Source organism: Pseudoliparis swirei, chromosome 1 (assembly GCF_029220125.1).
Source record: "Pseudoliparis swirei isolate HS2019 ecotype Mariana Trench chromosome 1, NWPU_hadal_v1, whole genome shotgun sequence".
Taxonomy (NCBI): domain Eukaryota; kingdom Metazoa; phylum Chordata; class Actinopteri; order Perciformes; family Liparidae; genus Pseudoliparis; species Pseudoliparis swirei.
The window spans coordinates 15522799-15547522 of NC_079388.1; the positions used below are offsets into that span (position 1 = coordinate 15522799).

General features: G+C 43.7%; 1 protein-coding gene across 3 annotated transcripts in view; it reads right to left on the reverse strand.

The window, feature by feature from the left end:
• Positions 1-24724, reverse strand: part of LOC130197772 (retinoic acid receptor beta-like) — a 72142-nt gene that overhangs the window by 15974 nt on the left and 31444 nt on the right. For all 3 annotated transcript variants that reach the window (XM_056420671.1, XM_056420654.1, XM_056420663.1), the window contains exons 3-4: positions 22915-23056; positions 9599-9759 (exon numbers count right to left, since the gene is read on the reverse strand). In XM_056420671.1, the coding sequence (XP_056276646.1) occupies positions 9599-9759; positions 22915-23026 (273 nt within the window). In that variant the 5' untranslated portion in view covers positions 23027-23056. The remainder of the gene's footprint in view (positions 1-9598; positions 9760-22914; positions 23057-24724) is intronic.

Here is a 24724-nt window from a genome sequence, read left to right on the forward strand (position 1 = left end):
CGAAGAGGCAGCTCCTTTCGTCATCGCACAGACTGCTGCTAATGATCTCCTCTTCACTCCGCTCCGTGTGTGTCACGCTCGTGTACCGTAAACAGACCCGAGCTCTCAAAAAGAAGCAGCGGCAGGATTGTTGTTGTGAGCGTACGCCGAGCGGCCGGGCGGTAATGAGCGCGACGGTGTCAGTGGGATGCTTCGGCAAGGAAGGGATGCAGAATGGAGCGCTGACAGGTAGCACGCTGCGTTTTTTTTTTAAGCCAGAGGCGCCATTAATACGGCGATGCGGTCCAGAAGATGCACACACACACACACACACACACACACACACCGGAGGATAGCCGACAGAGACATAGACCAACGTGTGGAAAGAGTCAAAAGTTGTAAGTAAAAGTGGTGTGAGACACCAGAGAGGGGATGACGGATGAGAGGGAGGACAATTAGGGATGTGAGAAACAAGAGGCATTGTGGGAGGGAGGAGGGAAGGGATTTTTTCTTCTTTTTCTTTCTCATGATCCGAAAGCTGGGGTGAGATTGATGCATCATCAATTTGTTGGCATTGGATCAAAAAGAATCACATGACAGCCGGCGTCATCCACCTCTGATATGTTCTTTTAACGACGGTGATTATTTTGGGATCACCGGGCAGATGGCGGCGCGCGCCGACTCGATCGGCGGTTCTAGACAAGGCCTGTGAATGAACTTTAGCAACCGGGTCATGACCTCAAATGTCTTAAAATTTATTTTTATTTTTATTTGCCGAAAGCCAATATTTCCAACTCACACCAAAACAATCAAGAACTAGAACGGGCACTCGGTAGAGCGCATGCCTTCGCATATCACAAGATTGGGCATTGAATTATGAACATGTTGGCATTAGTTGCATGCCAATTGGATATAAATTGACCGAGCTATGGTAAAAAGAAGATGTTGACCTTTTCATGACCTTGACCTTGACCTTTGACCCGATCGATCCCAAAGTCTAATCAAATGGTCCCCGGATAATAACCAATCATCCCACCAAATTTCATGCGATTCGGTTTAAAACTGCGAATAACACGCATACAAATAAATAAATATATAAATAAACTAGAATGGGCACTCGGTAGAGCGCATAACTTCGCATATCACAAGATTGGGCATTGAATTATGAACATTTTGGCATTAGTTGCATGCCAATTGGATAAAAATTAGTAAAAAGAAGATTTTGACCTTTCATGACCTTGACCTTGACCTTTGACCCGATCGATCCCAAAATCTAATCAAATGGTCCCCGGATAATAACCAATCAGCCCACCAAATTTCATGCGATTCGGTTTAATACTTTTTTAGTTATGCGAGGAACACGCATACAAATAAATAAATAAATAAATAAATAAATAAATACACGGCGATCAAAACATAACCTTCCGCATTTTCAATGCAAAGGTAATGCTAAATAGCGCGACAGTTCGGAAGATAAATATGTATTTTTTTTAGTTTTGGGGTGAACTTCCCCTTTAAGAGAGAACCCTGTCTGATCTTCTGACTCATCATGTTTGTCCCCAGTGGACAGAGTTAGCATTTGCCTGAATATAGAGATTATTGTGCTCATTAATCAATTAATAAAAAAAGATATTCATCATTTCGTCTATATCGTGCGATACAACAGTAAAAACTGTTTTGACAAAGCGGAGTAACGACGAGGAACATTTCTTTCCATTCAGGCCTGTATTGTCGGCGCTGAACGATTCCCGTAAGAACTTCGGTCTCCAACCTCTCCGGTAATATCCCAGACTAAAGACGTTCCAATTCTTTCCCTCAAACCGAAGTATTAACTTTAAACTCCATTTCAAACAAAGCGCTGCTTTGAAACCGCCAGGAGGAGAAGAGGCGGAGGAAAGAAAAGAGGGAAAGAAAAGGCCATCGGAGCAGAAGCCGGCTGTGATGGACGGATTCAGAGGAGAGCAGCAGTTGGGGAATTGTTTGGGTGGAGCGAGGGGGGGGGGGGGGGCTGATGGTGGTGGGGATGGAGCGCCTGATGATCATTTGTTTGTTTTCTGATGGTTTACATGGAATAGCCCATCTGTTCCACATGAGTGAGTCTCCACATGGAGCGAGGATGCAGCGCACACACACACACACACACACCGGCACACACACCGGCACCGGCGCGGGGAGGAGAGGAGGCGGGGCTCTACCGAGTCCACGGGGCGGAGGAGCGCGGGAGGGACGAGACGGGGCCAACCGGCGGCCGCTTTGGGCTTTTTATTTAAATTAAACCGGATTACCGTTTTTATTTTACATTTCTTTTAAACATGACCAACATGGCGACTGAAGAGAACATCCACGGTGCTCTCTGGCGGACACACTGGTACACACTCAGAAAGACAGCGGCTAACTAGAAGCGGATAGGGTTCTTCAGCTTGAGAGAACCTGTTGTGGGTTGCTGGTTCCGCCCAGAGGTTTAACCTAGAGCCCAACACAGAGGGTTGAACCTAGAACCCCCTGGGAGAAGTTCTACAGAGAACCCTTAGATATGCCAAGGGTTTCATATTGACCCCACCCAGGAGGTTCTACGGAGAACCCTTAGATATGCCATGGGTTTCATATTGACCCCACCCAAGGGGTTCTAGGGAGAACCCTTTGATATGCCAAGGGTTTCATATTGACCCCACCCAGGGGGTTCTACGGAGAACCCTTAGATATGCCAAGGGTTTCATATTGACCCCACCCAGGGGGTTCTACGGAGAACCCTTAGATATGCCAAGGGTTTCATATTGACCCCACCCAGGAGGTTCTACGGAGAACCCTTAGATATGACAAGGGTTTCATATTGACCCCACCCAGGGGGTTCTACGGAGAACCCTTAGATATGCCATGGGTTTCATATTGACCCCACCCAGAAGGTTCTACGGAGAACCCTTAGATATGCCAAGGGTTTCATATTGACCCCACCCAGGGGGTTCTACGGAGAACCCTTAGATATGCCATGGGTTTCATATTGACCCCACCCAGGGGGTTCTACGGAGAACCCTTAGATATGCCAAGGGTTTCATATTGACCCCACCCAGGGGGTTCTATGGAGAACCCTTAGATATGCCATGGGTTTCATATTGACCCCACCCAGGGGGTTCTATGGAGAACCCTTAGATATGCCAAGGGTTTCATATTGACCCCACCCAGGGGGTTCTACAGAGAACCCTTAGATATGCCAAGGGTTTCATATTGACCCCACCTCGGGCCGGGCCTGCAGGAGCACGGTGATGTGTGGACACGGTGTGATTCACGGGTCCCTAGAGATGTGGAGACATAGCCTCTGCGCTGCTGTAATTGACTGTTACATAGACTTTGATTTTTTTACATCGTAAATCCAACGGCGTAGACACAGAGGGCTTCATGTCTTCAAACTCTGTGGACGTGTTGGCGTCTCTGTGGTTCAGCATGCACAACCGGAATGAAACGGTTCTGTAGACACAGCCAGGCTTTAGACAGAGACACACGCTCTCTTTGTGTACTTTAGCCAGTAGCACTGATACAACCTGACGCTAACGTTGGAGCTTCGGTTTAGTGTCAGCATACCAATAGTTACGACTTTGATACAATACCTTCCAAAAATACCGCGACTGAACCCTAAAAGACCAACTTTGGACTAATAGATGACAGAACGTCAAATTTCTTCAAATTACTTCAAAGTATTCTATTTTTCTCATCAATTAAAACCATTAACATTGAAAAGAAGCCATGAAATGACAGGAGTGAATGATTTTATCCGAGCGTGATCATCCATGATTATATGATTTAAGCGCCCTCTCATGGGCAGGGATGCAATGTCAATGTCTAGGGCTTTTATTGTGAAAGGTAAGACCAGAGGAGCTGTAACGCCGTCACCGAGGTGGAGGCGAGGGTGAGTTTGCCGTCTTGGTTTGGACGGCGGATCCTGAGTCTTGATTTTGTGCCATATTATATATTATATATATATATATATATTATAGGCGTGGCCAGTCGGCCGAGCATTTTGTTTGCAGCGTGTGTGAGAGAAAACACACACACACACACACATCATAAACACGGCTTTTAATGAAACAATGTGATGGTTCAATAATTGGTAAAAATGAAATATTTTTTAACCGCAAAGTATCACGATACTTTCCTACTGTCGGTTTCCCGAGACACACATATTTGGTTATATCCGACTTTGCCGCCTTTTTAGGGTAAAATGAGAATAAAAGTTTAGATTAGATGAGATTAAATATTCCTTTATTACGGGATCATAGCAGCGGGTGCACATTAGTGCATTAATACATATTTTTTTTAATTACTTTTTACGTTTACTCTCAGGCATCACAGTTTTGAGTAAGTATTAAAGTGAGTTGTTTAAGTAGACACATAATAAAAAGAGTAATCAGAAAGGGAATATTGCAGTTGGACATAAATAAGAAAATCAGTCCGTGAAGTGAATCTTAAATTAAGACATTTTACTTGTAACAGTTAAATTAAAGCAGCGTCTCCCCCGCAGCCTTCAGAAGAACACAGCGAAGAAAATAAGACGGATTGGAAGATTTCTAGTCACAGGGGTGTTATGTAATCTCTCCCTTTATGCTGAATGTGTATAATTGTTATTCTCATCAAGAGTAAAGGTTACTTATTCCAATAAATCACATTAATATGGAGGACGTGTGGGAAAAGAGGGATCTAAAGATCTGTGAGTTCTTGTTCTTTAAAAGAAAGTCTCTCCATTTCTTATTATTTGAATTTCATATTTAATCTGCCATTCAGTTAAAATAAAAATCACTGTTAAATGATATATGTTCTCCAAGCTGAATAATATTTGCGCGTATAAATACTGAATAATTGATTATCTAGTAGGTGCGTGTACACATCCTAAGCCTGAGAGGACTGGAATCAGCCTTTAAAAGACCGTGTTCGGGTTTGAGATCGTAGAACGTAAAGTCTTTCCATTTGAATTTGATAAAACTGAAAGAAAGAAAAATGAACGACGGACGACGCAATCTCCTCACACCGCTGAGCTGATGGAGCGGAAGGCGACCAACTAATACGACATCCTTTGCTGAAAATCAAATATCTGCTTAATACGTCGGCGAACTCCCACATGGGTCCGAGCCGAGGGCCCCGGGAGAGAGGGCGGCCCGCGGCCCGCCGGACCGACCGGGGACTCCATCAATCCCCCGGAGGTTGTTCCTGGGAGGCAGTTGGACGCCGTCACGAGCAAACAATTTATTGTGGCCCCACCACCCCGAGGAGAAGAAGAGAGAGAGAGATAAGGTGATATAAAGGGAGAAGGAGAGAGAGAGATCATTTAATATGATCTGGGGTTAAGAGCGAGGCGCATTAGGGCCGCGCTTAAATCACAGACAACGAGCTGCGGTCGACACAACGGCACTACGGACGCACATTCCACTGATCGACATCCACTTGGATGGGGAAGGAGGAGGTGCCCAGACGTGTGTGTGTGTGTGTGTGTTTGCACAATGGACATATGTGTGTGTGTGGGGGGGGGGGGGGTGGAGGTGGCTGATATTAAAGCAACTCATCTTGCTCTTCCCTCTGGGTGGAGAGGGAAGTGGAAGTATAAAGGGGGGAACCGAGGAGGTTAGGAGGGTGTGATAATTTGCAGTTTGATTTTTTTTAACCCCCCCCCCCCCCCACCCCACCTTCTTGCAATCTCAGTAAATTACACCAGTCCCATAATTCAATAGAGCGAAACAAGGAGGTAGCCGGGGAATTCTAATTTCATTTAAGAACATTTATCCAAACAAATTAGACGAGCGGCGACGTCGGAAGAGAAGCCGGCGGTGTGGAAAACTCGTGCTCAGGGGCGCGGCGGTAAAAGAAAAGCAGCCGGCACCTGTGACGAATAGCGACAGTGGACAAACCGTCATGTGGCTGATACCTCCAGGCCAGGGGGGGGGGGGAGGGAGGGAGGGAGGGGGGGGGGGCGTACTGTCCAAGCAGCTGCCTGGAGCCCGCCGCCGAGCGCTAATGTTCATGGTTCATACGCATGTTGACCAATAGATTTCCATGATCTTTCCATGACCTTTCCACGAATTTTAAACAAAATGTCCATGACCAAACATGATGTGAAATCTTGGTGTATACATGAGTATGTCGCTTCAATGACACAAGTGAGATACAATATTTTGATTAAAAGAAGAAATATGGATATCAATCTTTATTCCTTTAATCAAACTGTGTAAATTAATGTATGAATAAAACAAATTTCCATGACTTTCCCAACAGTTTAGGACTTTTCCAGGCCTGGAAATAACAATTAAAAAAAATTCCATGACTTTTCCAGGTTTTCCATGACCGTAAGAACCCCGATGTTTCACTTCGTCTTTTTGAAAACCTCCGCGCTCGTCTTCCAACCCCATCGCTGTCATCGACGCGCTACTCATCGCGCCGCTAAACCCCTCTCGCTCGCCGCTAACCCGCCAATGAACTCCGGAATCACCGCAGACTAGGATTTTAATATTTCACCACATAATTGGAGCTTTAACCTAATCTAGGGGGCGCGGGAGCTCCTCTTCTGTTTTTTTTCCGGCGAAGAAAGACTCAAAAGGCGCATCGGGATCCAATCGCTTGTAATAATGAGGACCTTCTCACAGTCGGCGAGCGAGCGTAATTACCACTGAGCCAGATTACGACTTTATCGGAGGCCCGACTGCCACTCCGACAAACAGCAAACACCGGCTTATGCTGCCGAACCGGGGAGCGAGATTTCTGCCATTATGTCCTCCTCTTTTTTAATCCAGCGGTGGATTTGCGCCTCAATGCAGAGGCAGTTTATTTCGTGTCTCGTGGGCGAGGGAATGGGATGAGGGTGGAGTAGAGAGGGGTGACAGCGATGAGGAGCTTTGTGTTGGGATTGACAGGAAAAAAAAAAAACCCCCACAGAGTTATGGAGATGGGAGTTTACTGTCCACAAACAACGACGGCAGCATCGCACACAGCGGAGAGCTGATGGCTGCTCGTTCTGCCGATTTGATCCGTTTCGGCGCCTCGTCACCAACGTGTACGTCGGCGGCTGAATGACTTGGACAGGAGATCCGTTGCTGCGCACGGCGGCGGCCCAGCGGATGATTTTCTGCGTATTTTTTGTCCACGCGGTATTCGACATGACTGACGGGTGTCGTGGGATTTTACAAAACTAGCACCGGCAAATCATTAAACACACAGACACACACACACACAGACACACACACACAGACACACACAGACACACACACACAGACACACACACACAGACACACACACACACACACACAGACACACACACAGACACACACACACACACACTTCCCTACAGAAGACTGTCAATCACGGCACACTCGCGTGTAATCTATACGTCATCTGAAAAGCGAAAACACATTTAGACGCTGTCCTCCCCCCCCTCACAATGCTGCCACGCCGACGTGTCAATCAAAGGCGACGCCATCTCTCCGCCGCTCTGCCGTCGGGCCGTCAGCCGTCCCCCGCCCGCTCCGATTCGTCGGCCTGTCAAAGCGTCACAAAGAAAAAAATCTCGAGGCTCTCGACAATTCGCGCGACCTCCAACTTTCGCACCCGGCCGTGAAGAGAAGCTCGTTGTCGCGCGGGAGGCGAGAGAGGGGAGCGAGCGGTTCCCTTTGTGTCCGACCCGACTCTTCTTCTTCTTCAAGGTCCCGCGTGGATTAGCGCGCCCCTCGCTATCTGGCCCCTTTTCACGGGTTGTTGGTTCAGCGCCGCCCGTTTGAGGGTGTGAGGGAGGTTCAGGGACGGCACAGACCTCTCAGGCTTGATGGCGGGAGATGAGAGGGGGTAATACCCCCCCCCCCCCCGAGGGGCTCTCGCATCACCCGGCTCAGCTCCGTCGCACATTAGCAAACAAATCTGTCGCTTACGCGTCCCGGTTTTGATCTACGGAAGCACAGAATGATTCACTGGAATGTCTCAACTCATTATTAAATTACTTGAGACACGTCAGGAACTAAAGGCGTGGGCTCGGTGCCAGACTGATGGGCGACTGCCGCGCTGCCACGGACCTCCAGACGAGACGTCTGATGCTGCTGCGTCTTCCAGTCCCGACGTCTTCGTTCAACATCTCCTCACGGTGGCAACATTTAAAACCGGCGGTACCCGCTTTGGCTTGAGACCGGCATCCTTCTTTTATTCGTCTACAGACTCGACATAAATGTTGCTTTACTCGCTCATAAATACGTGGATCAATTTACTGAATTGTTGTTGTTTGGTTGTAATAATGAAATGTTGCACCAGCAACCAGTTAGAAATGCTTAAAATTACAATCACACTTTGGAAATTGTTCATCAACTAAATAATTATATTGTCTCTTAACATAATTAACTTGAATACATCGGCCCTGTTGTCTCTGATACCTGATCCCCAGTCTGAAGCCATGGGGGTGTTAGAATGCACGTTTATTTAAGAGAAGAAGAAGGAGGAGAAGAATAAAAAGAACAAAAAGAAAAAGTAGAAGAAGTAGAAAAAGAAGAAGGAGGAGGAGAAGAAGAATGAGAAGAAGGAGGAAGAGGAGAAGAAGAAGAATGAGAAGAAGGAGAAGAACAAAAAGAAGAAGAAAAAGAAAAAGTAGAAGAAGTAGAAAAAGAAGAAGAAGGAAGAAGAAGAGAAGAAGAAGGAGAAGAAGGAGGAGAAGAAGAAGAAGGAGGAAGAGAAGAAGAAGACGGCAACACCGATGATGATGAAGAAGAAGGAGGACAGGAAGATGACGAGAAGGAGAAGAAGGAGGAGGAAAAGAAGAAGGAGAAGGAGGAGGAGAAGAGGAGGAGAAGAAGAAGACGAAGGAGAAAAAGAAGGAGAAGAAGAAGAAGATGAAGGAGAAAAAGAAGGAGAAGAGGAAGAAGTAGGAGGAGGAAGAGTAGAAGAAGAAGACGGCAACACCGATGATGAAGAAGGAGGACAGGAGGATGACGAGAAGAAGGAAGAGAAGAAGGAGGAGGAGGAGGAGAAGAAGGAGGAAGAAGAGGAGAAGAAGAAGAAGGAGGAAAAGGAGGAGAAGAAGAAGAGGAAGAAGAAGAAGAAAAAGAGGAAGGAGTAGGAGGAGGAAGAGAAGAAGAAGAAGACGGCAACACTGATGATGAAGAAGAAGGAGGACAGGAGGATGACGAGAAGAAGGAGGAGAAAAAGAAGGAGAATAAGGAGGAAGCAGAGGAGAAGAAGAAGGAGAAGAAGAAGAAAACGAAGGAGGAGAAGAAGAAGGAGAAAAAGAAGGAGAAGAAGAAGAAAAAGGAGGAGAGGAAGAAGAAGAAGAAGAAAAAGGAGAAGAGGAAGGAGTAGGAAGAGGAAGAGAAGAAGACGGCAGCAACAATGATGAAGAAGAAGGAGGAGAAAAGGAGGAGGAGAAGAAGAAGTAGAGGAAGAAGAAGAAGTCAGCAGTGTGCGTCTCGTGGTGCGTTCGAGGGCCATCAAGCGTACGGTTCCTGAAGTTGATAACCATTCTGAGCTTTGCTCAAAGGAGTCGTCGGTGAAACCACGGCGAGGAGTCACCGACACGTCGTTACGGTTACGATTCAGAAAGGAGAAACAAGCCCAGCTGAACTCTTTGTTTCAGGTCTCACTGAAAGCTCCCGGCGGGCAGTGAACTCACCGTGTGGTATTTGCCGAGCTGGCAGAGGGAGGGGAAGGTTTCCTGATGGGCCTTGCGGATCTTCTCGATGATGGTCTCCAGCTCGGCCGTCAGCTCGTAGCTCTCCGCCAGCTCCAGCTTCGGGCTCTCCTTCTTCTTCTTGTTCCGGTCATTTCGAACCGCTGAGGGAGAAGAAGAGGAGATTCTGGACTTGAAAACAATGTGAGGCGAACTTCCTCCTGGATACTTTTCAGAGATGCAGCAAGTTGTCAAGAGTGAACCTGAGTTGTTAAATAAGCACAGAAAGTTGTTGACTCCTTCAGCTCCACTGGCAGCGTCTCCAGTAGGGAGGACAACAACAGTGTCAAGCTCACAGATGGATTGTGGGATTTTTGTGGCTCGCAAAATAAATAAACTTAAGCTTAGTTGATGCTTTTTTATGAGGCTTATCTGTGTTAAGGTCAGGTCTAAAGATTCAACTCAAGTCAGAGCGACCAATCAAAGTCCGGGGTAAGATTTTGAGCAACTTATTAGTAAACTAGAACGGGCACTCGGTAGAGCGCATACCTTCGCATATCACAAGATTGGGCATTGAATTATGAACATTTTGGCATTAGTTGCATGCCAATTGGATAAAAATTTACCGTGCTATGGTAAAAAGAAGATGTTGACCTTTTCATGACCTTGACCTTTGACCCGATCGATCCCAAAATCTAATCAAATGGTCCTCGGATAATAACCAATCATCCCACCAAATTCCATGCGATTCGGTTTAATACTTTTTGAGTTATGCGAGTAACACGCATACAAATGAAAAAAATTAAAATAAAATAAATACACGGCGATCAAAACATAACATTCCGCATTTTCAATGCGAAGGTAATTATCTCCAAACTTGTAAAAGTCGGGGTGAGTAGTGATGCTCGTAGCGTTGCTGATGGTTTCAGGCTATTTCACCGATTAACAGTAATAAGCTACAACAAAGACAAGGAAATAGAAGACTGGATGTAAAGTTTAAACCATGTATGTTTTTTAATTCTTCCAAAATACATTTGCGTGGTGAGAAATGTGTTTTTTAAGTCGATCTAAATCAGGAGAGTCAAACTTATTAGAACTGTGGGCCACATCAGCATCATGGCCGCCCTCTTAATGGGCCGGTGTAACTGAAACATATAAACTTATAAGCTACTCGAACATGTGGTTAAATTACTCTCTTTGTATTTTATTATTGTTTATTTTAGTGTAGAAATATCGTACGTAAGAAAATTTCTCTAATATTATAACATAAATCTATTTGATTTGACACCTTCAAAATAAAAGCACAGGATATTTTCTTTGAAATTTCTTGAAGAAAAGGTGATCACATGTCTTTCAAGCCGTCAGAGGCCGCATGAAATGATGTGGTGGGCCTTGTGTTTGACACACCTGATCTAAATGAACACCTCTTCTACTGTTTATCATCTCTGGCTTGTGGCAGCAGGACAGCGATTGGACACTGTGCCTCGCACTGAGTAATAAACCACATGTAGAAATGCTTTAAAGAATCTTAAAATAAGGCCTCCGGGGGGAGTCGTCCCGCAGCGCCAAACAGGCAGGAGCAGCATCCCGGCCCAGGTTGTTGTGTTCGGCGTGAAGTGCACCCCGAGAGGCCGGAGTCTGCCGAGTCCTCGGCGTCATTAAGTGCAGATCTTTGAAGTCTGTCGCAGCAGGAGACTCAAACAACCCGACCAGGTTTCATTACTCGACACACGGCGCGATCACCCCAACAGCACAGATCTGTGATCAGCTGCATAGCACCTCCTTTAGAATAATAAAGAGTGGAGAGAGAGAGAGGCTCACTGTCAGCGAGGAGGCACACAAGGGACCTTCCTTGGCTGACAACACAACAGACACATCATATGCCCTAGTTTACAATAAAGCCCTTTTATGTTGACGCACTAGAGATGGGAAGTGGATGGCATCTGAATGCAGATTGGGAGTTAATGCTGGTGCAGATATACAGTATTGTTATGTGACTGTAGAGCCCCAAGTCAATACAATTCATATTATTACAAGGTATTTGTGGTATTTTTTTCTTAAAACTGCATACAAATCATATTTTAACCATAATTGATTAAAACAATAAGTGGAATGTGAGCTACAAGAAATAGAACATTCTTAATATCTCTGAATAGAAGACTGACGGGAATGTTGATGTTTTTTCTCGGAACGAATAATAATAATAAATGGCATGAATATAGCAGAAGTGGTTTAAGCTACACTTCACCAGCATTTGGAAAGCGTAGATACCGAGAATAAAACATTAAAAAATATAAAATTAGAACAGGCGAAAGCAAAAATATGAACAGCGGGATTAAAAACGTAAGACGAGAAAGGCAGCATCATGCGAAATAGGACATCTAGAAAACAGGAAGTAGGCTACACATTATTATTGTCATTTTATAAAAAGGGCCATGTAGTTAAAACACAAATGTCACCATTTGATGCACCGTACCAGCTATTGTAGCTATACAGCTAATTTGCATCTGTAGTCCCTTGACAGACAATAACAAACATAGAGAGAGAGAGAGAGAGAGAGAGAGAGAGAGAGAGAGAGACGGATATCATCTGACTCTGGGTACAATTTATAATTTACCAAAATGCCGGCATAACTTTTAATTTAAAGAGCGGTAGCAGACTGCTTACATCTACTTCCTGTCCACCCGGACCAGAACCATTGTTGACGTGACATTGATTACAAGGTTCAAGGTTTTATTATTTGCCATTTGTGCCTCGACCAACAGTCCAGACCGACTATAATAATAAGAAAAAAATCTAAAAACACACTGTGCATAAGGTGGTGGAATATACAGTATTAGGTACAGTTTTTAAAAAACAAGTTATCAACATAAAAAAGGAGAGGGCAGAGATTAATACATAAATAGGCTAGTGCCGAGTGCTGTTGATCGCTTGTGAAAAGAAAGAGAGCAAAGGGGACAGTCATGTGGGTGTATTACGGCGCTTATCCCCGCATCGGGCATTAACCCCTGAATGGGAGTTGACCTCCTCTGCTTTGCCAACAACGCTTCACACCCTTAACCCTCCTTCCTCTTCCTCCTCCTCCCTCTTCCTCCCACTCCTCCTCCCTCCTTGCGTTGATTGTTGTTTGTCATGTTGCATGCACCACCAAAAAAAAAAAAAAAAATTGTTTAAACATTCATTCTTTGGCAATAAACCTGTTCTGATTCTGATTCTGATTCTGATTCTGTTGCCTTAGGGTCAATTTGACCCCATTCAATGTTTAAAGTCGTCCCTCTCGACGCGACCGATGCGCATTGTTCAGTCAAGATGTGCAGATATCATACATAAAAGATACGCACTAGATGGGTCACGGCCAGGAGCTCGGTCCGTATGCCGCACGTGTCTGTGTTTACATGTCGACACATTGGAGAGACTACTGTGGAGAGGGTGAGCGGGTATAAATACCTGGGAGTCCACATCACCGAGGATCTGACATGGTCAACAAACACAGACACTCTGGTGAAAGGCAAGGCAGCGCCTCTACCACCTCCTCAGGCAGCTGAAAAAATTTGAAATTTCAGAGATTCTCTCTTCAGTCCTGAGGCGTCCTGACAGGAAGCATCAGGAACAGGAAGCATCACAGCCTGGTTTGGCAACTGCTCCTGCAGAGACAGGAAGGTTTCGCTGAGAGTCACTGTGGAACTACCTGGCCCTATTGGTTCCCCCACCCTGCAGGACCCTGCAACCCAGGCAGGTAGAACCAGGAGGATCACCAAGGATCCAACAGACCAACTGTTTTCAACTTGCCAGGTGGTTCAGCTGCGGGCAGCAGGTCAGGCTCAGGCTGCAGAAGAGACTGAGACTGTTTCTTTCCTTCTTTCCTCAGGTTGTGAACTTGTGACTTCAGAGGACCCCCACACAGACCCACACAACCACCCACACCCACATAGACACACACACACACACACACACACTTACTGTAAATATTGTTGTTGTTTGTATTGTGTGTGTGTGTTTTGTGCTTGCTTGCATTCATTTGCCCTTGCACATTCCTGCTCATTCAACACACCCCTGTGTGTAGAATTTACGTATGACAGCCACGTCTCAGCAGATAAGTATTCAGACCCTTTAAATGTAATTTATTTAAATGTAAGGGTCTGAATACTTACGACCATTTGATATTTCAGTTTTTCTTTTAAAATTTAAATTTAAATTATTTTTAATTTAAGGATCTGAATACTTATGGACATGTGATATTTCAGTTTTTCTTTTACATTTTAATTTAAACATTTTTAATTTAAGGGTCTGAATACGTATGACCATGTGATATTTCAGTTTTTCTTTTTTAATAAATGTGCAAACATTTCTACATTCCTGTTTTTTTCTGTCAAGATGGGGTGCTGAGAGAACATTCATGAGAAATAAAATGAACTTTTTTGATTTTAGCAAATGGCTGCAATGAAACAAAGAGTGAACATTTTAAAGGGGTCTGAATTCTTACCCACGGGGATGATGCATTGAGTAAAAGCAAACCTTCACACTGCCCGTGTTGATTCATTAAAATGGGATTCAAGATGAAGTGGAGCGATGACGGAGTTTAACTAAACACACTCGAGGGATACCGGACACACACTGGAGCGCCGACATCGCTGTGTCGTACCTGGCAACGCTAATCCTCATGGAGGTAAAATGAAACCGGTGACGGGAGAACGGATCCTAACCGCGTCTTTCATGTTGGTTTATGGTGTCGATGTTGGGGGGGGGGGTTGACTGATAGAGGGGACGGAGAGCCCTTTGGGCCTCTTTTCAATCTGAGAGAAGAGCTGAACACGGCGGCCGCAGATGAAGCAGATAGTGGAAGTAGCGACTCAGAGACCTGTGCGTGTTGTGCACCATCAGATATGGGATTCAAAACAAGAAAATGCTGGAGGGAAAGCAAACAAAATGAGATCAATGTTTAAATCGGGGATGAAAAAGGTGAAATGAGATGATGCAGAAGCTCAATTGGCAGGTCCTGAGTCTATTTACTCAGATGGGAGGAGTGAAACCAGATTATGATGAATTGTTTGGCTCATTTGTTCAGAAGCCACATGCCTTCCATTACCTGAACAAGAACATGAACTTTCTTTTTAGACCTGTCTTGCTCTCAGCGCACCTAAAGCTGCGATATACGGCCGTTAGCTGTGTAAATATCTAACGTTAGCAAAAGGAAAATACGAATACATTATGCAAAGACAACCCAATCTGCTTCCATCCATCCATCCACAACACTTCCCAACGACCTCACAGAGGAATCACCGCAAATACTGACAGTTAAACTGCCAGCAGACGTCACCAGATTCCACTCTGAGTCTCTCTCTCTTTTTTTTAACTCGTCACACAGATATTTCTGTCCATTTTCATGTGAACCCGCAACAACTTCATGAATGTCTGTGTGGAAAGGTGCGTTGCTGTCCTCGTATTTAAGTGTCCTCCCTGCTATGACGGCCGGCTGTTGACTCCGCCCATGAGTGGGGACTTTTGGATAATACTAGTTATTTCAGACCTAGTATTACTAGTAGTAACTAGAACGGGCATTCGGTAGAGCGCATACCTTCGCATATCACAAGATTGGGCATTGAATTATGAACATTTTGGCATTAGTTGCATGCCAATTGGATAAAAATTGACCGCGCTATGGTAAAAAGAAGATTTTGACCTTTTCATGACCTTGACCGTTGACCCGCTTGATCCCAAAATCTAATCAAATGCTCCCCGGATAATAACCAATCATCCCACCAAATTTCATGCGATTCGGTTTTAAACTTTTTTTGTTATGCGAGGAACACGTATACAAATAAATAAATAAATACACGGCGATCAAAACATAACCTTCCGCATTTTCAATGCGAAGGTAATAACTACCTCATGTAGTCACAACCTCATGTATCCAGAGCTAGTGAGTGAGGATTTTCTCACTGCCGTGGCCCAAATGGCATCTTTTTTAATCGGTAATACCAGCAGCTGTGAAGTGTAAAGTATAAAAGAGAAACGTCTTTTGCCAGTATTCTGTGCAAAACACAGCTGTAGGTAATACAAGATTATTTATATTGCACTTATAACAGACACAGTGTCACAAAGTGCAGTACAGTAGTCAATTAAAACAATTTGGCAATAACAGGGGCCAAAACATGTCAACAGTTAAAAGAGTTTGAAAGTACAAGACACAGTAAAGATGGTGAAATAAAATAAAAAAATAGAGAAAATAAAAAGCAAGCTATATAATATTTAAATGATTTAAATGCCAGTGTAAACGGGTATGTTTTGCTGTCAGTGCGTTAGTAACACACAGCCGTGGTGGTGGGTTGAGGGCAAAACCCACGAGTCGTCTCCACACACACACACACACCGAAGGGGAAAAAACAAACACGATCAAAAACACACATTGCCCCTCGGAAGGGGGGATGGTACGGAATAATGCTCTGGAAAAGAGGGATGGTACACAATCTGTTCCTGTGAGTCTGAGTGTCATCATTTGTCAGAGCGCGGTGACAAACTGTCTGGCGAGGGGCATGCGACGTGATTCGGGAAGACAGCGACGTGGCGAGCGCAGCCCCCCACCCCCAGATTCCCCCCCCCCCGGGGCAATCAATTACCACCGCACTCCAAGCAAATTACTGCGAGCATGAGCAGATACATCCAAATGATGCATCGGACAAGAGGCCATGAAAAGATACGGCTTTTTAATGCCCACATAAGGGGGCAGGGGGGGTCCGCCCAGCGCGGGGGACTCTCATCACGGCTCCTGATCACTTCTGTTGAAATGTATCTGCACTTCTGTCTTCGCCGGTCCACACGTGACTTAACATGTTTTAAGTGTTTCAGTCCATTCCAGACACAGTATGAGCAGAGGGACAACCTGCACAGCCTCACTGGTGGAAACAGTGGTACAGACGGTATTTAAAATGGTTTGGGATGCTAATTTATATATATCATATATATATATATATGGTATATATATTATATATATATATATATATATAATATATGTATAATATATATACCCCCTCTTTATTTAGCAGCTTCTTCTTCGTCTTCTTCTTCTCTTCCTCCTCCGTTGTCTTCTTCTTCTTCATCATTGTTGTTGCCGTCTTCTTCTTTTCCAACTCATTCTCTTCCTCCTCCTCCATTGTTGTCTTCTTCTTCTTCTTCATCATTGTTGTTGCCTTTGTCTTCTTTTCCTCCTTCTTATCTCTTCTCTTCTTCTTCTCCTCATCCCCATCCTTCTCCCCTTCTCCTTCTTCTTCATCGTCGCTGTTGCCATCTTCTTCTTCTCCTCCTTCTTCTCCTTCATCGTCGTTGTTTCTCATCTTCTTCTCCTCCCTTTCCTCCTCTTCCTTCTTCTTCTTCTCTTCCTCCTCCTTCGTTGTCGTTGCCGTCTTCTTCTTCTTCTTCTTCTGGCGTGGACGGTCGTCCGCTTGGAGAAACCTTACGGCCCGCCATCTGCGCGCTGCCGAGCTCCTCGCCGCGGCGCCTCTGATCAAACAGATGCGGCGCCAGATAAACACGATTCGTCTGAGCCCACGCGACGCCGTCCGGGCCGCTCGCCACAGCACTTAACGCGGCGGCTCCCGAACACTCACCAGGTGGGTGTCGAGCAGCCGGGGTCATTCGTCACTCCCACCAGAGCATTGGGTTTAAGCTAATGGTACTGATGGGACGGGGGGGGGGGGGGGGGGTTGTCAGATGGGAAACCGGCATTGTGAAAATATGACCTTGTAGCGGGAAGATAATGAGAGGGGCGCACACAACGCTAAATTAATCTCACGATGGTCCGACTGCCGGTTCGGAGGTTTTTCCACACAAGCGAGATTAAAAGAAGAAGAAAAAAAACAATAGTTTGAACCAGCTGATCCTGGAGCTGTGCAGGTATGATGGCGTGTTAGGGTCTTCATGGGTACAAATAATTACAGAGCCAGGGAAGGGGGAAATATTTCATGAAAAAACTCAGAATTACCTACATCAAAGTCACAAATTTCTGAGAAATTAATCATTAATTTACAAGAAAATACTTCAATATTCTCGGAGATTTTCGGACGAGAAAAAGACGTTGAATATATATATACACTACCGTTCAAAAGTTTGGGATCACTTAGAAATTACTTTATTTTTCAAAGAAAAGCACTGTTTTTTCAATAAAGATAACATTAAATTAATCAGAAATACTCTCTACATTGTTAATGTGGTAAATGACTATTCTAGGTGGAAACGTCTGGTTTCTAATGAAATATCTCCATAGGTGTATAGAGGCCCATTTCCATCAACTATCACTCCAGTGTTCTAATGGTACATTGTGTTTGCTAATCACCTTAGAAGACTAATGTCTGATTAGAAAACCCGTGCAATTATGTTAGCACAGCTGAAAAAAGTTATGCTGGTGATATAAGCTATACAACTGGCCTTCCTTTGAGCTTGAAGTTTGAAGAACAAAATTAATACTTCAAATATTAATCATTATTTCTAACCTTGTCAATGTCTTGACTATATTTTATATTCATTTGATAAATAAAAGTGTGATTTTTCATGGAAGACACGAAATTGTGTGGGTGATCCCAAACTTTTGAACGGTAGTGTATATATACAGGACTGTCTCAGAAAATTAGAATATTGTGATAAAGTTCTTTATTTCTGTAATAATTAAAAAAACAAACAAAATTGTGCATTCTTTTTTAATTTTTTAATATAAAAAAACTCTTCCTATCTTTATTTTTTAATTTTTTTCAGACTCAGTAAAAAAAAAAAAAGAAATCTAATCCTGTTATGTAAAAAATTTTTATAATTTACCCAGACCAAGTAAGTTATTATTATTGTCAGTGTTTTGTTTTGTACCCTGGCAGGTTAATGCAGGTGTTGTTTCAAAGTCAGATAGATCATTATTTATATTTAATATGTTAGAGACAACTATTAATAAATTAGATATTTATTTTTTAATATATTATTTTTCAGAATAAATTCAGCAGAATAAACATGTTGATTTGTTTTTAATCTAATTGAATTGAAGAAGATTGTTAATACATATTATTTTTTTCACATTTACAGATGTATATATTTTTTGCTTCACTTTGACGCTGCGGAAACGTGAACCACCGAGGGAACAATCTATTACATAGTAGCAGAAACTAAGAACGTCCATCCGTGATTCATTCTCATTCGCTTACCGGGGGCCGGGTCACGGGAGCAGCGGACTAAGCCGGCACTCCAGATGCCGCTCTCGCCGAGCATACTCCAACGACATAATTCACCATAATCTGTGCTTCAACACTAGCAGTTATGTGCCTGTTTTCTCCTTCCCACTGACACACTGAGAGTTGGACACGGTCCCTTAAAAGCTTCAGCGTGCCGTAGACGTAGCTCGACCCGGCCATTTCAGCTCAGAGATCGTGAGCCATTGATTTACGACATTAAGTAAACCAAGTAGCCAACTGCTTTACAATTAGCATGACACTGTGAGCTGGTTTCCGACCTGCACTACACAAATATTTCTGAGAAAAAGCTTTATGAATACCTCATCCCAAAGCAAAGGATTTTCCAATTAGTTGAACACTCCAGCTCTCGTGAGTGTTCCGTCATAAAGCTGCTCAGATATTTGATAAAAAGCAGGTAAAGGTGGCAGCAACAGTTGTGGAACTGTGTAGACAGGAAGTGACAATAAGTAGGAAGTAGTCCACCCACACTTTAAACTCGAGGATGCACAATACACCTTTGTGTATGTCGGACTGTTCTCTAAAGAAATTATTTTACCCCAAATCTCATTTTTTTCTCTGTATCGTCTCATGACACTGAACATTTGAGGCCCTAGGAAGTGGACAAAACACACACTTACGCACACACTAATAACAAACACACAGTGTAGTCTTCTTCTTCCTCCTCCTCCTCCTCCCCCTCCTCCTGCTCTGCAGATCCACCAGATTAAGAACGGTTCACGTCAGAGCTCATGACTTCATGAGGCTCATGATCGCTTACCACTGAAAAAGTACAGAGACAACTTGTGTAATGACGCATTCAATCGCATACCTGCTGGTGCAGCACACACACACACACACACACACTCATAAAACAATGCTCCCCTTTGTGTTGCACTAAGTAGCTGTTCATTAATCTCCAGAGGCACATGATAGCACGAGTCCAGTGTCCAAAAGCAGATGTTCCCGCACCTGTTTTTCAGCTGTTAAATAGCTTATGGAGGCCATATGTGTTGTTGTACTGTCTGATTATATGTTTACATGTCTGCTTAGCTAAATAATTAACACGATACGTTAGGAACAGCAGTGGCTAATAGGTGCAATTATTAAAGCAGCATAACAGCTTTATGTTCCATTGTTTTATTATATTTGAAGGGCGCAGTAGAACTGAGGGGGACGGAGAAGTTGGGTGATGATTTCATAAGTTTGTCACCACGAGCAACTCTTACCTTTCACAGAACTCGTGGTCATTCAATGCATTAACACCAAAATGTGCTTTTTAAAGACTCATCGTGTTTAGCCCCGCTAGTAGTTGTTCTTAAATAATGTTAGTGTCATGAGAAACACCTGAGTAGATGGAGATTTTCTCTGGTACATAAATGAGAAAAATTAAGTGAAGAAATTATATCTCGGGCATGTTTTGAAATTCTGATCTGCACGTTGCCCACATGGCTGCAGCTCTGAAGCGATCATCGGTTTTAACACTCTCGTGGTCGTTGAATTACAAAAGTCCCAGTCATCAGTCTGCACATTTTGCTCCATATCTCTTGGCAACTATTCACCAGATTTACACGCCGACGTGGATATCGGTGGCCAGCAGACGATTTATAATGAGGTTTTTTTTTCTAAACATTTCTACGTGACCAAGTAATCACTGTATATATATATATATATGTACAATTTCCAGTGTACATGAATTCTGATATGTAAGCTGACTCTTAACAAATTACAGCTCAACAAATCACCCTTAGTGGGAATGTGTAGCATAAGCCATAAACCCATTGCCAGATATTTGGGCCTTTTCTCTTTTAGATTTGGGACGCAATTGTCGGCACGGACCTCCTGCTGTCGACGATCCAAACGAGACGAGATGAGGACGCCGCCCAATCGCCTCCACCCCTGAATATAGGATAGTCCCGTCCCCCCCCCCCCTTTTTCTCATCATCTCACGGACCTGTGGCGGTGAGTGGGAGGTGCGGGGGTGCGGAGGGGTGATATAGCCTGAGGGTATCAAGACATCATCTTTTTCATGATTCCTCTGCTGAGGTGTGAAACAGCATAAGAAAAAGGAATGCCCCCCCCACCCCCCCCGAGGCTAATGGAGCACAACGTGGACCTGAGCTATAAATGCTGATGCAATCAAAAGATGCCAATAACCTGTGAAATGCAAACTGTTCCTATGGATGACAAAGGAGCAGGAGGGGGGGGGGAGGGAAAGATATGAGGTTTAAATGCAGAGGTTCTGCATCCTGTTTTGTTTTTGATGGGCTCATCACGTCATCCGTCAAATCCCAGCCGGGTGGGTGTTCGACAACACGTTGCGAGTGATGCAACTCCTCCTCGCCGGCTGAAACACGAGCCGGGAGAGGAAACATACATGAGATTGAATAATGCATGTGGCGGATCGACTATCAGGAGACTCGGCAGCAGCTCGAACTCGGATGATTAATCATCCCCGCGTCATACTCGGAACAATAATACCGGACGAGATCTCATCGGACAGGAACGGAGCTGTCAGAATTCACGAGTGTGCTCTTCCTCCGGCCGCGTGGCGTCCTCGCCTTTATAATCCAACATATAACTCACAGTGACGACGTTCACGTGCACAAAATCTATTTTTCTTCTTCAAATGAGCGACTATTCTTACTGAGCTGTTTACATGATAATGTAAGTAAAATATGAAAATGTATATCCCCACTTACAGGTTAACAAAACCAGAGGCAGTCTTTTTAAACTAAATCAAACGATTCAATTTGTTTCTATTAATAATCCTAAAGATTGTTTTTGATACTCAGCATTAATATTTAATGAATTCATGCTGAATAAATATCTTAAAACCTGACGTGAGTCTTCCTTAAACTTGGTATTTCTACCCGTCTTTAACTTTAAGCAGCGGGAAACTTAGAACAGAGTCAAATGGGGAGAAAACAATAAATATAAAATGAGGTCATCCCAAGATTCATGAACAAATGTTGGGGCTGTTCAACCTCACTCATTCTTCTTCTTTCTTTTTTTACACGTTTTATGACGTTTGATGTTGAAGACATACAAGGAGTCTAAATGGAGAGTGAGACTCTTCGTGTTCTCGTGCATGTTTCTCAAGGCACAAGCGGACGTAATGAATCCGTAAGAACATCTTAAATATGAGTATGACTACTTGGCCATTTCCTTTATTGAGCTGCCTTCTTGCGAGGCACATATTAAAGCCAGGTGTGAAGACGACCAATGACCAGTGTTGGGAGTAACGCGTTACTGTAATTCCACTACTTTTAGCGGTAACGAGAGTGTAACAAAGTATTTTTTAAATCACTAAGTTCAGTTACAGTTACAATGAAATTTAAAAGTGTTAGATTACTCTCTGCTGAAAATTGTGAAAAATGAACGCAGACAGAAGAAGAAGCTAGCTTGACTTCAGGCTGACAGCATCCTGACATCATTGGACGCTGGCGCAATGATATTATAACGTCTCGGACGTTATGGACTGATAACTGACGAGGCAGGGGCGAGACGGCGGTATTATTCCTCCTGGGCATTCACCAACACAATCAGCTCAGCTCCTCTCAACAACGTCAGCAGCAACATCAACAACAACGGTTCCGTCAACCCGAACTCCGAACCTTTTTCAGGTTAACCCCTCCTCTCCTCCTCGCCACAATCCGGCCGCCTCCCTCTACTCCCCCCATCACAGGCACGCCCCGATGCGGTGCATGCGTGCAGACAGCCACTTCCAGCGCCCTTCACCAGAGTTGCCATCAGGTCGTTTTTTTTGCGCTGGTTGAATTTGTGGTAGACCTATTTTACAGAATTTTTTTGCATAAAAAATTAAAATATCTTTATTAAATAAAATCCCATTTTTATATACCAATATTTATTTATCTACTCAGCCAATGACATAAAGAAAAAGAAGGGATTTGGTTGCTTATCGATACCAAAACACAGATATGGGAAGGAAATCCAAAGCAATCATCAAGCAATAGCCAAAACTCAAAAAAATCCAAATAAATAATGAATCCCTGTGAATTTTATTCTCGTTTGCGCCGTATTCCAAACCCGTGGCAATATTATAAGTCAATTCCATGTGCGCCCCCCGCCGTGTAGATCGGGTGTGCAACTCACACTCTTTGGACATCCCCACTCCGAAGCACTTCTGCAGGCGGCAGTACTGGCAGCGGTTCCTCGTCACCTTGTTGATGATGCAGTTCTTGTCCCGGTGACACGTGTACACCATGTTCTTCTGGATGCTTCGGCGGAAAAAACCCTGAGGAAACAGACAGAAGAGAAGAGGGGGAGAGGGGGTGTTCATGAAAAGAGGACTCTCACAAACGTTAACCTCATTTTTCTTTCGAATCTCCCGTAAACATTCGCTCGGCGCCACCGAAAATCATCCCGCCGCCGTTGGATGCCGTAATGTCACAGCGGCCCGTACAACAATGTGCCGGATGTTTCTTTCTGTCTATTCTGTCGCCATTAAGGTGAAGAGAGAAAAGAGGTGTGTGTGTGTGTGTGTGTGTGTGTCTGCTGGGACCTCCGAGGAGCTTCAGATGCTGGATTTAACCTCGGGAACAGAGCACTTGTGGGAACACAGAGGGAGCGGAGAACCTCGGGGTGTCAAACGCCGCTGATGCTGCTGTGGAAGAATAAGAGAGGACTTTGGTTCAGCGAGGGGGCGGAGCTTCACGTCTGAAGGTGACATTGAGCTTCGGCGGAAGACCGAAACACTTTGAACGCTTTTCATTGTGATCCAGCGGTTAAATAATAGCTCTTAATTGGGCCGGTTCAATTGTTTTAGTGTCAAAAGAGATATAAGTACATAAGTACAAAACCCGTGTCGCTCCTGTGACCGTGGAAGAGTCGTTGGGGGAGGAGGCGTTGAGCTCAGGGATTCACACCCAGCTCTTCAGTGGTTACGTTTCCCTCGTAGACACAGCCGAGAATGATCAGAACATTTTAATAATGTAGCCTCGATCCTTTCATTTCAAAAGTCAACGGAGGAATGAATGTCCTTGAATTTGTATTAAAGTTTAGTTGCGGTTCTGATGTAAAAAGTCGACTTATGAGACCTAAAAGAACACTTTAGCGTGTGTGTGTGAGTGTGTGTGTGTGTGTGTGTGAAGAGGCCGACCCACAAAACCCACAGGACACGCGTTTACAAAGGGTTTAATTAAATAAACCCAATCTCCAATTAATCAAGTGATGAAGCAGAGTTTTATGTCTCAAAGCAACACTGGGAATATCCGTGTTTATTTTTGAGTTGTATGGAAAAGCTTAAAGGCGAATATAAAACACTAATTAAGAAAAGATTCATTGCAGCTTTATTGGCATTTTCTTTTTTATATTTGATGATGCGACCCCACTCACTGCAGAGTATGAATCACGTCAGCCGTATTCAATTATTCCTATGTTGTTGTGGACGGCACAGTGTTGGTGTTATACAGGACTGTCTCAGAAAATTAGAATATTGTGATGAAGTTCTTTATTTTCTGTAATGCAATTCAAAAAACAAAAATGTCATGCATCATGACATCTCAAAATCAACTGAATCATATTTTATACCTTTTTTATTTTTATAATATTGCTGATTATGAGAAAAGAAGAAAACTCAAAACCTATAATATATAATTATAAAATAAAGTAAAAAGTATACTAGTATTAAATTACAAATGCATTGATTGAATTGTCTAATTAACTCACTCAGTTGCAAAGGGTTTTTTGAGCCCACTCAGCTGTTATATCAGCTGTTTTAAATTTTTTTTTTAGAAATATTAAAATATTTGATTTAGAATTTTTGATTTTTTTAGTTAATAGCCATAAAATAAGCAATATTAAAAGAATAAAATATTTTAAAGTTTTCAGTTGATTTGTAATGAATGACAAGAAATATTATTTTGTTTTTTTTATAGTATATACACAACATTTTAGCAGCTTA